Consider the following 17,523-nt stretch of genomic DNA (forward strand, 5'->3'; position numbering starts at 1 on the left):
TATGAAATGAGAAAGTGACAGGAATGAAAGGTACAGTGTAAGGAATGTAGTCAATGGTATTGTAAGAGTATTATGTGGTGGGAGATGGTAGTTACACTTGGCGGTATAGAGGTGATGAATCACTATGTTGTACACCTAAAACTATTGTGTGTCACTGTGTGTCCACTATATTTAATATAAAGATGAATAAAATAAAAATGTTGGGAAGACAGAAAGCAATCTGCCATATTTTCAACAATTCTCTATAAAATGTAATGAGGTACTGCTATGAAACTTTTGCAAGAAATGCAAGAATAAAACCTTTATTCCTTCAGAATTTGACCAGTACATCACCAAATCAAATCAATAAATCTTAAACACCTAAGCAAATAAAATAGTGAATTTTGTTTGTCACTCTTTTCAATACCTCTTTCATTCTAAAGGTGTTTCCTATATTTTAAATGAATAGATTTGAAATAGAACAAAAATTTATGACAGGTATTGTTAAGCCCAAATGGTTGGATTTGACTAACTTGCGCAAGTTCTTAAAAACATTACCATTTATATGATTACTTGGTGTAAATATATCAACATATTTCGTAAATTTCTTAGCATACTTAAATGAGATTCTAATAGAAACTAATTTATTTTAAACTAAAACATACATAAATTTAAGTAATAATTACAGTGTTCTCTGCTTTATTTTTCACCTCTGTGAAATTCAGTCTAGTTGTGATGTCTTGCCTTAACTATAATAATTATTGTTTACCTATTTACAGCCCCTTTTGTATGTATATATACATACCCCCCCACACACCCATACAAATTAGTAAATTAATGAATCAATGTTAGTCTTTTTTCTAGAAATTATAACAGTACTGACCGCATGTTCATGTAGTAGCAGATTTATAGTTAGACAAAAGGAAAAGAGTAGCTTATCCTTTTCAAAGAGCGATCGGCAGACATTAACATACAGGGAGTAAGTAAAGTGATCCTTCAGAATCTGAAGCCTACAGGTCAACAGAAAGACAAGTGAATAAATAAAAATGCATTATATCTTAAAAAAATGCTCTTAAGGAAACCTAATATAAACCATTTAGATGCATATTCTTCTAATAAGCTTTCTGGTCAATTACCCCCAAAACAATCAATGATCGTCATTAACTGGGTGCACCAATTTGAAAGCTACACAATGTGGAAACCCTTCAGTAGAATTGCATTTTACTGTTGATTGATTTTTTTTAAAAAAACTCAATCTTCCTTTTGGAAAGAAGTCAATGCATGGTACATTAATCTATTATGTTTAAAGATTTGTGGATTATTTTTAACTATAAAGCATTTCTTGGGGTAAAATTTGATTTTCTTATTCTGTAGATGCTTCCAAATGTTCTATATTATATTTAAATTCACAGATTAAAATTAATAGCTTCTTTATTAAATTAACATTTGGTAGTGTGCTACTCTGCTCATAAATACATAAAAGCTGGAGAAATCACAAACCTTGATAAACTACATTTTTATTTACCACATAGATGGAACATGGAAATATGAATAATGACAATATTTGCAACTAACAACTTTCTAGTGAGTGCTAACATGTGTTTTCTGTGTTCATAGCAATTCTTTACATGAATATAACACTTTAAAAATTATCATTTAATTATCTTATAGGGAAAATAAATCATCATTGAAACAAAAATTTCTTTAAGATTTTATTTATTTATTTGACAGAGAGAGAGAGAGCACAGGCAGGGGAAACAGCAGAGGGTGAGGGAGAAGCAGACTCCCCAGTGAGCAGGGAGCCCAACTTGGGGCTTGATCCCAGGACTCCAGGATCATGACCTGAGCTAAAGGCAGACGCTTAACCAACTGAGCCAGCCAGGCACCCCTGAAACAAAAATTTCAAAAATATTTTTTATTACATAGGTTATAATAGTTGTACTAGAAATAAACAGTTGACTGGAAACCTTTGCAGAGAGCTAATGATTAACAATGGCCCAAACTAAGCACTTCCTTATCTGAAGGAAAAATTAGTATTAAAATTAGTATTTTGATTAAGCAAAATTTTATCAGTGTTTCTTAATGTGTCTAGAAAGAATAATCCACCAGTACCACCATATCTTGGCTATTTTCAGACTGATATCCTAGGCTACCCATCATCTCAGCTCTAATTTTCTCCTTACTTGCCTATTTCTTTAATTATTTTGTACCCTGCCAGCATTCTCATAAAGAAAATTGCAACAAATTGATGTATTTTATTTCTAGGTGAGAACTCTGGAAAAGGGTAGAGAGGGCTTTGAAACTAGTTGCTGAAATATAGTTGAATTCTCTGAAGATTTAAAATAATCATACTATTCCTGTCCCCATTTTTATGCTAATCATGGTCTTTTCACACTTGGTATTTAATTTGTCTCATCTGTAACAGTACAATTAATACAGGGTAACTCAGATTTGGTCTTTCTAGAATAAAATAAAAATGTCTGCACTTTAAAACAAATTTCCTCTTATAGATAGGAAGATTGAAGGGAAAATTATAAGGGTCACTTGTATTAGAAATTCAATTTCAGTCTCAGTGATAAAAATGCAGATTAAAATACAATATTTTAATAATCTGTTACAGTGGAAAAAGAGGATAAAGATGATAATTTTCAATGCTGATGTGTGATACGGGGATATAAGACCATTTGCGTTCCTCCAATGGAGTATATTTGAATAATCATTCAGGAGTCTGAAAGAAGTAAACACCTTTGCTCTAATTTTGGAATTCTAGCCTATAGAAATAATTAACAATGTGGACATTTATATTTATTGCGGTATTATTAATAATTTGAAAGCTGGATATTACCTGTGAGTCTTATTTTTTTTAAGATTTTATTTATTTATTTGACAGAGAGAGACACAGCAAGAGAGGGAACACAAACGGGGAGTGGGAGAGGGAGAAGCAGGCTCTCAGCCGAGCAGGGAGCCTGATGACCTGAGCCAAAGGCAGACGCTTAACAACTGAGCCACCCAGGCCCCCTACCTGTGAGTCTTAAAACATGAAAATCATGGCACATTCATAAAATGGTACATTGTGCAACTATTAAAAGTTATGTTTCAGAAAAGTATTTAATAACATGGGAAAAATAATCTTGATAGAAACGGAGGGAAAAGAAAAAAACACTGTGTGTGTGTGTTTATACATTTATATTGTTTTCTGAGAGAGATTTCTGTTTGGCCCCTATAACAAAGCTATATCCTCATTAGATTTTTGTTTTTGTACTTACGGGTTTTTTTTGCTATAGTTATTTATTTTGCTATATTAAAATTTTGATTAAAAAATGATCCAAATTATTATGGCTATTTCACAGTATATATATGTCACAGTCATATATATATATATATATATATATATATATATATAGCATTAAAAACATGTTTGGTGTAATAGTTAAGAGTTATTATGAATAATAACCATCAAAAGGTAAGCAAAAATGAAATATGTTTTTGCTGCTGAGTAAAAGGAAATGAGATAATTTTACTAGTTTTTACAAGTTTATACCCTTAAACACCATCAATTTATCCTACCAACCCCCTTCCCCTGGTAACCACCATTTTACTGTTTGTTGTTGTTTTTTGTTTTTACAGGCATGAATTTTTTTTGATTCCACATGTAAGTGATATCCACATTACTTATCTTTCTCTGACTTATCTTGGTTAGCATAATGTGCTCAAAGTCAATCCATGTCACAAATGGCAGAACATGTACATGCAGAACAATGAAAATGGACACCTATCTCATACCACTCATAAAAATTAACTCAAAATGGGTCAAAGATGTAAACTTAAGACCTTATACCATAAAACTCCTAGCAGAAAACACAGGGAAGAAACCTATCAATTATTTCAGCAATGATTTTCTTAGACATGACACCAAAAGCACAAACAAAAGCAAAAATCAACAAATGGGACTAATTCAAACCCAAAAGCTTCTGCACAGCAAAAGAAACAATTAAAAAAAACAGCATAGGGAATAAGTCAATGGTATTGCAGTAGTGTTGTATGATGACAGATGGGAGCTACCCTTGTGGTGAGCACAGCATAACATACGGTCTTTAATCACTATGTTGTACACCTGAAACTAATATAACATTGTGTGTCAACAGTACTTCAAAACAAGCAAGCAAGCAAACAAACAAAAAACCCCAAAGGAAACAATAACAACAAAAAAATGAAAGGGCAACCATGGGAGAAAATTTTTGCAAACCATGTATCGAATAAAGAGTTAATATCCAAAATATACAAAGAGCTAACAACTTAATAACAAAAAAAAAATCTGATTAAAAAATGGGCAGAAGACCTAAACAGACATTTTTCTAAAGAGGACATCAAAATAGGCAACAGGGCACATGAAAAGATGCTCACTGTCACTAATTATCAGGGAAATGCAGATCAAAACCACGATGAGAGATCTCACACCTAATAGAACAACGGCACTAAGAAAACAAGAGATAATAGGTGCTGGCCAGGATGTGGTGAAAAGGGAACTCCTCCACAAATCATGTGTTTTTTCCCTCTGGCTAAAGCCAGTTTGCTAGCACAGATGGTCACTTCAATTAGCAGGTAAATTTGGGATGAGATTTCTGCCTTTGCAATCTCTTAGTGGATTGCCTGTGATACGTAACACATTCTGGTTTAATGTTTACTGGATAATAAAACTGTTTACTACCTTTGTGGAGAAAACTTCGGGGTTGGGAAATATTTTGCTTCGACGCTTCTCCAACAATATACTAGCACCGTGGAAGTGAATAAACCACTGCACTGTACAAAAGAACATGAATCTCACAAATGCAATGCTGAGAATAAGATACCAGACACACAAGAGCGCAGACTGTGTGATTCCATTCATACGATGTTCTAAAACAGGCAGAACTAAAGGTGTTGGAAGTCAGGACAGTCTTTAGCTTGGTGGAAGGAGTTTGGTTAGTCTCTAGAAGAGGACAAAAAGTGGGGTTTCTGGGCTGTCAATAATGTTCTGGGTCTTGATCTGGGTGCTAATTACACAGGTGTGCTCAATGATGAAAGTTCATTGAGCAAATACTCTGATTTCTGCATGCTTCTGTGTGCATACTAATAATTTCAAAAAAAGTTTTCAAATATGCTTTTCCTATTTACTCTTCGATTGGTTCCAAAATTATGCTTTCAGGATCACTAGAGTCATGAATAAGATTTTCATTTCATTAAAATGAAAGGATTTTAAGTAAAGAAGACACATTTTGTTTTCTAGATTTCAACCAAATCTCACATCTGGGTAAAAGGATTTGATTTTCTAGAAATCATAAGGGACTATAGTCACAGGAAGAAACATGTCATATGTGTGGATGAGTTCTAATTTGATGTAACAAGATATAATAAAGGAACCAATAATTATTTGTAAAGCATAAAATTGTTCTAATTTTTAACTCTTGTACACAAAACGTGTCTTTAAGTGACAGAGCAAAGAAATTCTCTTTTCTAGACTCCAGCAAATACCTTAATTTAAAAGTAGTTAAGATGATAATATTTTGGTGACTTGTTTTAATCAAGGTAGAGGAAAGAACTGCAGTGAAAAGCAAAACATTGTTTATTGTTGTGGCTCCATGTGATTAGCACTGTGATAAGTTCTGGGAATATTAAACAAACTAACCCTCCAAAACCCTTGTCTCAGGAACTCAGAATCTCCTGTGAAAACCAGACATGCTTGTTCAATTAACTAACAATGCAAGTGGCTGGGAACTTCTCTAAGAAAGGTCACTTAAAATTTTGTTTTCTATATTTCAGTAATCCTTCCTACCCTTGAAAATTTCAGCTACTGGAAGAAATAGAGAAAGAAACTAACCATTTTCAAATATCATAATAAAAAACATACTTTAAACTCCACCATGACACATTTCTTCTTGAAGACGGCCACCCCCTTCTCTTTCTCATGGGCAGACAGCTGAGAAACTGTTTGCTAAGCCAAGTGTCAGTCTTTACACCTTCATTGATTTCATATTCCAGGTTGTAAAATAACAGTACTAACAAGAAATTGCTCTAATATTCAAAAATTAGCAGAGTTCGACTGTGATAAATGAAAGGAATCTAATTCAGATTTTCAGGAGATGCTCATTTTGAGTTTCTAAAAAGCAATTGTTCACTGCAAGTGACAAGTATTAAATTGAATTTCCTTTGTGGGTATGAACAGTCAAGAAACTGAAGTATCTAGCTTCATATTGATCAATAAAGTTGGAGAGGGCCATGATTGCAATGAACTATTTTCTTTGTTCAAGAAGTAATTTCATATTAGATCCATATCCAAAGTATGTTTCAATACCAAACTAAAATTTATCTCACTGATAATAAAATGAAATTTTGTTCTCTTATACACTTACTGTTAAGTAAGGTCTTAATTCCTTTATTTATTACAGTAGCCAAGTGTAAAATAAGGTATTTTATCTAGATAAGAGTAACACAATCACAGCAAGGTATTTTTAAAAACCTTGTTACTTGACAAAGTGTAACTATGTGTATATCAAAATGTACATTTGTAACTTTTGGAATGCTAGTCTACAGAAGGTAAGAGTCCTGTCTTTTAGGGGTATTAACTATTCTTCTTATACTTCCAATCACAAATACATTTTGCAAATGATCAACAGAGATAAATGTTTCCTTCTTTTAGAATTACATTATAATCCTGTCTCCCTGTAAACAATTTCCTGGCAGGTTGAATTTGGTCACATCTATTCCATTTCTCACCCTCAAATTTATTTCTAGTACAATGATTAGTCAAGCTCACATTAGCCAGAGCCGTCACACTCACACCATTCTGTAACAACAGTGAGAGCAACCAATTACTATTGAATATTCATGCATCAGTTAGTATTACTCCTAATTAGTATTTCTTTTACATACCTTTTTGCTAAAATCTCTGATTTCTCTGAATTTTCAATAGACAGGATGTAAAGGTTAATAAACCAGGTCAGTGAGTATTGGTACATGGGCTCGATGTTAGCTAGATCAGCAATGGAGAAGAACAGGATGGTGGAATGGACGGCAATAGGCCGATAGCCCAAGCGGGTGTTATCTATCTTCTTCTCTGTCTCTTCTGCTACTTCCTGCTTTTGAGAAATCTCATTAGCCAAAGCCTTGGAGGAAGATAATATCTTAATAGCGGTTTCATCTTCTAATATATTGCCTTCCGAAGATGAAAGAACTTCTAAAATCTTGTCTTCTATTTCTTTTAACTGCCTGGAATAAAACACAATTTTCTCAGGAGAAAAAAATCATTTACACTCACTTCACGCACACATTCTTGTCTAGGAAACAAAGAGCTTGTAACCTAAAGAAACATATCCCTTTGTGACAAAACACCTGTAACAGTGATGTATAATTAATTTCTTATCTTACAAAACATCAAAAAGATGGGACTTTCTGCTCCACTTCTCTGTCCGATGATCATTTACGTGGTAACTAGAGGGAGAGGTGTAAGCTGATTTGCCCTGCCATCAAGTATCTCAGCCCCGAGTGAACTGAAAATATCACTCCATTTATTTTCTAACATTTTTCGTGACTTCTAGAGCTTTACTCTTTGTACCTATGCCAGAGATGTTATGAGCAGAGAGCGGGTTGTGGTGTGTTCATTCAGACTGGGCTCTGGTGAAAAGAGATAACATCAGTTACATCATCAATACTAAAACTTTTGTGCTAAGACTTTGCTGAATAATTGAATATTCATTGCCATGACTTGTGATAGACCTTCCAGTTCTTCCAGTGCCTGAGAACTTGTTTGTAAAAAATATACTCTTACGCAGTTTTCCAAATTAACATAGAGGCATTGTAATGCCTTCTATTTTCCTCTTACATCTCCCCATTCAATGCACCTACTAAACCTAACAGAATAGATCTTTAAAATGTACTTTAATCCATTCTAAGTGATCTTGAAACAAGAACAATTCTGTGGGTTTTTTGTTTTTGTTTTTTGTTTTTTTTTTAGAAAGAGAGCGCATGTGAGTGGGGGATGGGGCAGTGGGGGGCGGGTAGGAGAAGAGAGAATCTTAAGCAGACTCTGCGCTCCTCATGGAGCCTGAGATCATTACCCGAGCCAAAATCAAGAGTCCAACACTTAACCAACTGAGCCACCCAGGCACCCCAACAACTCTGTGTTTTATAATGTTTGAAACCTTTTGTTTTCAGCTCCTTGTAGTATCAAGGCTTGTTTTTCTTCTTCAAGGTCTGGCCTCTCTCGTGCCACCACAATTCCCAATAGCTGATCTTGCATTCCCTCAGAAGTGATCATGAAGTTTAATAATGTTACCTATAAATGAAACACACAAGAATTGCACCATTATTTCTATTGAGAAAGCCTCCACTTTTATAAGTTCTGACCTTAAAATAGACTCTATTTACTATAGTAGTATATGTGAAAAGTGGAAATTTGTAGAGATTATGATCAAAGATATAATATAATAATATAAGGTAATATCTCAAAGGGTTTTGTTTGGTGATCAGTTTATTCCTATTTCAAACTGATCCAACTTCTGACAACTGTTTAATCCCCAAATCAATTAGAATCATACTGCCTGGATGAGCTAATTTACATGTTACAGATCCAGGTGGTATCAAAAAGTAAAGGAAATCTTATCAAGTAAGATAGGAGGAAAAAGAACACTGCTATTACTTGTTATGAGCACATATATTTACAATGTGACAATCATATTACATGCTATATAATGTATGATATACAATGTATATAATATTACAATATGGCCTATTACGCAATCATATTACAATATGAACAGCCACTATTGTGACTTAGGGAATGTACATTTTAATGGTGTCCATCAAGGTGAAATCTATCAACACTTACTTTATCCCAGTATATAATGGCTCTTACAGGTTCTGTTTCCTACATCTTAAAATTCCTCCTCCCCTGGTTCTTTCCCATAAGTGGGACAGTAATCATGCTGAGGTCTCTTTTTCACATAGCAAATAAATAATTCATTCTCTTTCTCCCACAATCCCTCCCAGCTACAGAATGATCTCTCTTTGTGCCTTCACAACTATACTTATTGAAAATGTTATTTATATATGCTTTCTGTCTCTACCTCATCCCATTCTTCAGTGCTCTATAATCTACTCTCATCCCAGCTTCCATACACCCATCAATACACACAGCAATAAACTAGAGAAACTCTCTGGTTCTGGTCATCAATGAACCCATAGGTCAATAAACACTTACTTGACCTTGGCTTAATTTGAGTCTCCCTACCCTCCACCCCGGCCTTTTTAATCATCTATTTTGCAATCTGCCTGCTCTCTGCCCTGTGTCTTGAGTTCAGGTCCATACTTATGTCTTGAGCATCACCTCCCATACCTCCTTTCCATGTGCCTTTCATTTCTGCTACGCTAAACTTCTGGTGGAATCCCATGCACACCGGCTGTGAAATGTCTGCATGTGCTTCAGCTCTAGCTGCTAAGTGGGAGACTCTGTTTCCCCACCTTTCCTAGTAAGAATTTGAGAATATTCCCTCTGCAAGAACAGAGTAATTCCATTTCTGTAAGAAAATGTCCTAGGACAGAGATCAGAAAGTGTTAAGACAGTTTCTGGCAGTGCCCCTAGGAAGCTGACCCCCTCCTTTGCCCGAACCCGGCAACTTCTCTATGGTGGTTTCCTCTTGCTTAAATTTTCCCCCCTTCATTTGACCTGTGGTAGGCCTTGGATACCACTAGGGATAGATTACATGAGCATAATCATACATTTAGATGGCAGAATAAGAAGTTCCTGACATCGAGCAATTAAAAAAACTCATTAAATGCTATCTTGTAATTCTCTATTGCTTTGTCATTTATTCATGGGAAAAAAAGAAAGCTTTCAAGAGATTTTCCCTCTTGACATGAGAAACCAAGTACACAAGTTATATTGGCTTTAATCCCCAAACTATAGTCATAATATTGAGGGAAATGTATGTTTTATAACTTTTACCTCATTGTATTCAGACCCAAGGAGGTATTCATTCATATGTCATTAATGCTGGATCTTTCGAGGTCAAGATTTTTGTAAATCTAGGTATTTGCTCACAAAGGACAATGAACATTTAAACAAATAATAAAGAAACATTTCAAATTATACAACATATAATTTCATAATTTTATTTTCCTTTAGATTCAAAAGGATTATAGCAGCATGATATCATCCCTTGGGTACTTTTGAAAGCAAAGGTACATAAAAGACCCTAAAAATAGGATTTAGAGGAAGTATTTTAATTTGTAAATGAAAGCAAGTAACTGCCTCACTATGTTTTCTAATCCCTGTTTAATCAATCCCAGCAATTAAAAATAATGAAGCAATAAGACACCCTAGGGATCTCAAGGATTTCAATACTGAATCATAGATCAGTTTCTTCCCCACAGCAGTTTATGACTCCTATAACTAGTTACTGGTGAACTAAGAACTGTTAGTTATTTGTGAAATTTACATAGATCTTACTGAAAAGTAAAAATGGTTTTCCAGGTCATCTGTTAAAAAAAATTTAACACAGCTTTGGGATTTTAACATTTTCTTTTATGTTCCATTCTTTCTCACTTATATTTAAAAGTTAAATAATAATGTTAATCGTTAACACTCATATAACACTATGTGCTGGCCCTTATTCTAAGCCTTTACACAGATTCATTTATTTAGTCTTCGTACCACTCTATGAGATGGATATTTATAATTCCTGTTTTCTTGACTAGGGAGTGGAGGAAAGAGATTAAATAATTTGGCTAATGTCACACAATTGGCAAATGATAACGTTAGGATTTGAACCAAGGTAGTCTGGCTTCAGAATCCATGTTCTTAATTACTACTAGATACTACTTCTCCTAATAGACAATACACAATTTTTAGGTGTTTAGATAACATTTATTTTAATTAGATAAAAGTAGTGGCCAAGAAGTTCCATATTTTAACATTGTGTTTTTAAAACTAACCTCAAGGGTTACCCCACTTTCCCGGTCTTCTTGGCTTCTCCAAATATTCAGTCTAAAGTATGTCCCCAATTTTGAGCTCCTGTGTTTTCCTAGTCATAAAAATAGTCACTTAACATACACATTATTTACAATGTAAACCTCTTGAGAGCAGTGACCATGTTTATTCATCTTGGAGGGAATGAATTATGTCATCTTTGTGCATCCTCTACCTCTTCAGAGAGATGCCTACATTAATTTAAATATTTCCAATAAAGGACAGTTTTTGAACTCTCTGGCTAAATCTTGTCTCCATATGTAACTTTCAAAATCTGAATCAACATTTCTTAATGTCCTCTCCTGCTAGCTTCTGTAAATGAAAGTTGTTCCTCCTTCCCTTGCTCATTCCATAAACATTGATCAAGTGCCAACCTTACCGAGTGCTAAGATTTGGGAATAAAAAATGGAATGATCTCCAGGAGCTCAGTCACAGATTAATGTCTCAAGTAATTTTAGACATTGACTAAAACGTTAAACTTTGTTCTTGAAAGGAATTTCTAGTATTTTCAAAGAACCACCGATGAAAATCAGTTCTTTTAAGTAATTATATAAAGTCAGATAGCAGCAACTTTATTCTGAGAAAGAAGAATGGATTTTTGTTAATTCCAATGCCAAGAATTATATTATCATTTATTACAAAGGAGGTAAATATATGTCATCTATTCTTAACAATGAAATTCTAAGAACAATATCAATTACAGAAATTAGATTCTCAAAGTCTTTTCTTCACTGCATAATGAAGCCTCCTTTATTACTTACATGCACACACAAAATAAACATTTGGAAATAATTATAGCAATTTTGGGAAATGCCAAAAAAGGACAAAATATATTTTTCTTAAGAAGACCTGTTCTTCTTATGCCTTAGGAGGAAAATATAGTCACTAATTATAAAATTCAATAAAGAAATATTCACTTTAGATACTGGCCTTTACTGATGTTTCAGGAAAATAATGAGGATTTCTTAGCTTGGTAGTAATATAGAAGCGGAAATCCGGTGCGTATTCAATGGTAGAGTCCCCAAGTCGGATACATGTACTCCCACCCTGCTTAAAGGTCTGTTTTAGTAGAAGAGGTTCCAGAATAGGATCTAGTTCTTCTCCAACATTTTCTAGCAACACTGGAGTAAAATCAGAAAAAGATGCCATGTTATTTTAAATACTGACTGTAAACATTCAACCCTCCAAATTCTTTCAGCTCCTAGATTGCTATTATTCCTGGTTACCTATAAAATTATTTTTGTCCTCTGAATGGTGTCATAAAAAATAATTGGATGCCTGCGGGATGGGTTGAAATGGTGGGTTTATCTGGTCCTTTTGCATCATCCTTCCATACATCTTGGCTATAGTCCTACTCAGGGCTCCCCACCTGGTCTGCCATTCACTATATGTCCAAGTATGATGGCAGAGAGGTATATCCGTCTGAGCCACCAGAGAGTAAGCATTTCAAGTTGTAGTTATTTAAATGGTTATTATAGTTTTAATTATAAAGTAACTCATGCTTATTGTAGAACGTGTGAAATGTAGGAAAGAATAAAAGTGTTAAATAAGGAGGCCGTTAGACCGAGTTGGCTCTAATGCTATGGTGACCTAAGGAAGCAAACCAAAATCTAAGCTTATGAAGGTCTCAAGGTTACACAGTCAAATCAAAATCAAAATCCTAAGGATAACCAAATACAAACAACCAATGAAATTTTAAGCTATTGCCAATCAAATAATTTCTTTTCTTTGCTCCCTATTTGCTCTCTCTCCCCAGCTCTGGAGAGTGGAGCACCCTAACCACTTCCAGTTTGGCAATACCCAATTCCAACTAATTTTTGCTCAAATAAACTCTTAGAATGGTAAGAATTTAGTATGGCTCAGCTTATCTTTTAAATGTTTTACATAATTGACTCATACTCATATATAGCTTGATAGAAAAATGACACAAAACTATGTTTGATAATTAGTTGAATAAACTTTTTGCTTTGGCATTTTTATTAATCTTTTTCTCACACAATTGAGACTAAACAATAGATCTAATTTTGCATCCTAATTATTTTGCTTGATATTATACCATAAATATTCCAATTAAAACTAATAAACATGCTTTTAATTACTGCATAATAGTCTCATATTATTTTATCTCATTTTTAAAGTCAATTCTCTATTATTAGAGAATTGTTTCCTGTTCTCAAAATTATAAATAGCACTGTGTACAAAAACTTTGTGCTTAAGATTTTTTTTTTAAAGATTCTACTTATTTGACAGAGAAAGACACAGCGAAGAGAGGGGACACAAGCAGGGGGAGTGGGAGAGGGAGAAGCAGGCTTCCCGCCGAGCAGGGAGCCCGGTGTGGGACTTGATCTCAGGACCCTGGGACTATGACCTGAGCAGAAGGCAGACACTTAACAACTGAGCCACCCAGGCACCCCTTAAGAATATTTTCTTATGACAGCATTCTAGAAGGGGAATCCCTGGATGAAAGATCAGTGACATTGTTAAGGTTCATGATACATTTGCCAAATTAGTCTTACATTTTGGTGTTTGGGGTACTATTGCAGCCAACCTTGAATAATGGTGTTTTGCACAAGTCCTTTGAGGTCCTGGATGTGCAATCTTGACGGGAAAGGGGGAGCTTAGGGCATCCAGATGACAGGTATTTGAACCTCTATTGCCATTAAAGTACAGACATACTCTGCTTCTTCCCAGAGGTTACGCCTGGCTAAATGAATTCCTAAAATTGTCTTGTCAATTTCCTTCACTGCCGAAATCTTAATTAACCAAAGCAGACATGTCAGATGATTTTAATTAATTTCATTTTCTGCTTGAATAAAATGATTTTCATACTTATGAATGCTAATGGATTAAATACATTAATCTTAGATTGCTTCCATTTTTCTATTGAATGATAAAATGATTATTTTTCATACTTAATATGAATGCATTATAATGGATTAAATACATTAATCTATTAGATTGCTTCCATTTTTCTATTGTTAATAATGCTACAGTGAACATCTTTTTGAATAAACCCTTGTGTTCATCTCTGATTACTTAATCAAGCTGGAGTCCTAGAAGTGCAATTAATTTAAAGGCTATTTATATTGCCAAATTACTTTCCTGAATGGCTGTAGAAATTTCAGAGTTGCAGTGAGGACTCTTTTTTTCCCTTTTAAATCTGTTTTTATATAATATTGTACTTATAAATGCCAGGCACCATGTTGACATTTTATTTTCTCATCCTCAAATGTTTTAAAGAACATGGAATATTGTTTTACATATAGGGAAACTGGGGCCAGGCAACGGAACTAAAATTTCAGTTAAATCAGCTAGTAAATGACAAATGGCACTTGAACTGAGCAGGATGGCTTCTTCCACAGCTCCCTTAACAACCATGTGAGACGGCCAGCATTAAATACTGTATTCATGACTTTTACAACTTGAAAGGTAAAAAATAGTTAAAATTTGTATTCAAGGCTTGATGTTTTAGATGTTCTTTGTCTAATTACATTTTTCCCCTCTGGACATTGTCTATTAGCATACTGGCCCATTCTCCTATTCTGTATGTTATTTACAATTCGGTACAACTCCAAGTAATAAAAAACCCACAGTGATCGTGACATGAAAAAGAAGGATTTTATATTCCATGTAAAGGGAGCCCGAGGTAATCAGTCCAGGTTTGGAAGGACAGTGTGTCTGAACTGTCATAGATCCAAGTTGGGGCCATCTTGCTCCTGTACTCTTCTTATTATATGGCTTTGATCTTTTTTGGCCAAAATGGCCTTTCAAGTGGCATCTACATTCCAACCATCACAAAGAAAGAAAAAACAGAAAAGGAGAAAACATCCTTTAAGAAGATTTCCTGAGAATCACAAATGGCACTTCCACTGACATCTTGATGGCCAGACTATAGTCACATGATCATATACAATCACAATGGAAGTTAGAAAATTTCTTTCTTAACTATGAATGCAATGTTGCCCACGGAAACACAGGGGCACCAATAGGTATTGGGGAACAAATATCATTCATTGTCATAAAGTGCTAGTTTTAAAACTTTATTTGTATCTTTTAACATTGTTCTAGCAAATAGCTCCCCCCTTGCCCATTTCCTGCTTGTTTTCAAATTTGCTTACACTTCATTTTACATTTTTTCTTACTTGTAGAAATTTTCAAACCTTAGTCATGGGTGCCCAGAAGGCTCAGTTGGTGGAGCACCAGACTGGCTCAGGCGATGATCTCAAGGTTGTGAGATTGAGCCCTGTATCAGGCTCTGCGCTCAGCACTGAGTAGCCTTGGGATTTGGGATTCTTTCCTTCTTCCTCTGCCTCCCTGCCACACTGTCCACTCATGCTATCTCTTTAAAATAAATAATAAAATCTTTTAAAAGTTTTTTCAAGCTTTGTTCAAAAGCAAAAAGAACAGTATACTGAAACTGATATACAAATCATCCAGCTTCAACCCTTGTAAATTTAGTCAATCTTCTTTCATTTCTTCCTCCTTTCACCCTGGATTATTTACAAATAAATCCTAGATATCATAAAACTTCACCTTCATATATTTGACTAAGTACATCTGAAAGGTAAAGACTCTTTTTTAAAAATTGCCACAGCTGGGGTGGCTGGGTGGTTCAGTTGGTTAAACATCCAACTCTTGATTTCCACTCAGGTCATGATCTCAGGGTTGTGAGATCGAGCCCCACATGGGGCTCCCTGCTCAGCGGGGAGTCCGCTTGAGATTCTCTCCCTCTCCCCCTGCCCCTACCTCTCCCCTTCTCTCTTTCTACCTCTAAAATAAATCTTTAAAAAAATTGCCATAGCTTAAAAAACTATCAATAATTCAAAATTTTATCAAATATATGGCAAGGAATAGGTTTCCACATTGTCTTAAAATATTTTAGTTTTTAAAATTTTATTTATTTTTCAATAGGCTCCACACCCAACATGGAGCTCAAACTCACAACCCTGAGATCAAGAGTCAATGCTCTACCAACTGAGCCAGCCAGGTGTCCATCTTAAAATATTTTGATTATAGTTTGATTGCTTAAATTGGGATACAAATAAATTCCATAAATTATAATTGCTTGATAATCTCTTAAGTTTAATGTTTCTTGGCTTAGCTTATAAATTTTTAGAGTCAAATCTATTAATCTTTTTCTTTTTCAATTGTGTATTCTCTTACAAAGTTCTTTCTCAAAGACAAGTTATTCCCCTATGTTCTTTTAGCATTTATGTCCTCTATTTTTTCTTTCATATTTAATTCTTTAATTCATATAGAACATATTTTGGTGTGAGGTGAGACTCTGACTTAATACATTTTCCCATAAAACCACTTCTTCAACAGCATTTGCTGAATAACCTATAATTTTTCCATTGGTTCATAACACTTACTTTATAATGCATTAAAGGCTTACATATATTAGAGTTTATTCCAGAACTTATTCCAGTTAATTGCAAACTCACTCTTCTTCTGAATTTTTATTGAATCTTTCATTTCTTTCTTCTAGGTTAACTTCAGCATTATTTCTAAAACATGTATTTCTGAAAGAGTTGACATGTTTATAACATTTAGTTTTCTTATTAGACCAAATGAGATGTCCTACTCAAATCTTCATGTTTTTCTGTGAAGGTTTGTCAATCTTTTACTATGCATTGTTAAAGTCATGCTAAGTTTTTGTTTTATTTTGTTTTGTTTCGTATTCACTGGTTGACTAGAATCACTACACACTCAACGTTTTCTCAGTTGTTATTTTAAAATATTCTTTTTGGAATATAACTACACCATTAAATTCTTTTATCCTAACAGATTTTTAGCTAATTTTCTTCGATTTTCTAGATGAAATACATTATCTACAAATAAAATATTATTTCCTCTTTCCAAATGTTATTGCACTCTCATTGTTTATTTTATTGCACTGAAAAAAGCCTTCCTAATAATGTTAAGCAACAACAGTGATACTAGATACTGATTTCTCATTTTTATTTTTACATGATCAGATTTTTAAAATCTATTAATTTGTTAGAATAAGATATGAACTGGAAATTCTGTTTATGAAATGTTATAACACTAAAATTTTGCTTGATTGCCTCAACTTTTATTAACAGCAATTTTTTGAATAAAATCTCATCTTTATTTTTCCCTAAAAATATACAATTTCAGCTCCTACACCAATTTGCTTCCTATTTTGAAATGGAATTAAGAGTGTCTATATTAATATATATGAGTCTCTTTCAAAGCTAAAATACATATTATAAAACTTAAATATTATAGACTTGATTCTTTTCCCCAAAAGTGAGAATGTATTCCTAACAGAATCAAGTATTACATCTGTTTTCTGTAGCTTCCTGATTTCAAAGAAATCTATTCTCAGAATTGAATATTTACTATATTATAAGCCTCAGTGAAAAATCAAAAGTATTCTAAACTTAAGAAACAGGAAAAAGAACAAAAATCTACAGGTACAGGAATTATCACAGAATGTTATCCTTAATTTAACTAGTTTGACTCCTTTAACTTTTAAGTAGATAAAAATAGGTTTCAAGTTAAAATACAGGAGCAAA

The 17,523-nt window shown here is 33.9% G+C and overlaps 1 protein-coding gene across 3 annotated transcripts in view; it reads right to left on the bottom strand.

Moving 5' to 3' along the window:
- DNAH7 (dynein axonemal heavy chain 7) overlaps nucleotides 1–17,523 on the bottom strand; it is a 279,675-nt gene that overhangs the window by 67,900 nt on the left and 194,252 nt on the right. For all 3 annotated transcript variants that reach the window (XM_027588500.2, XM_027588499.2, XM_027588498.2), the window contains exons 49-52: nucleotides 11,912–12,102; nucleotides 8,157–8,290; nucleotides 6,889–7,224; nucleotides 863–989 (exon numbers count right to left, since the gene is read on the bottom strand). In XM_027588500.2, coding sequence (XP_027444301.2) covers nucleotides 863–989; nucleotides 6,889–7,224; nucleotides 8,157–8,290; nucleotides 11,912–12,102 — 788 coding nt within the window. The remainder of the gene's footprint in view (nucleotides 1–862; nucleotides 990–6,888; nucleotides 7,225–8,156; nucleotides 8,291–11,911; nucleotides 12,103–17,523) is intronic.

Source organism: Zalophus californianus, chromosome 3, assembly GCF_009762305.2.
Source record: "Zalophus californianus isolate mZalCal1 chromosome 3, mZalCal1.pri.v2, whole genome shotgun sequence".
Taxonomy (NCBI): Eukaryota; Metazoa; Chordata; class Mammalia; order Carnivora; family Otariidae; genus Zalophus; species Zalophus californianus.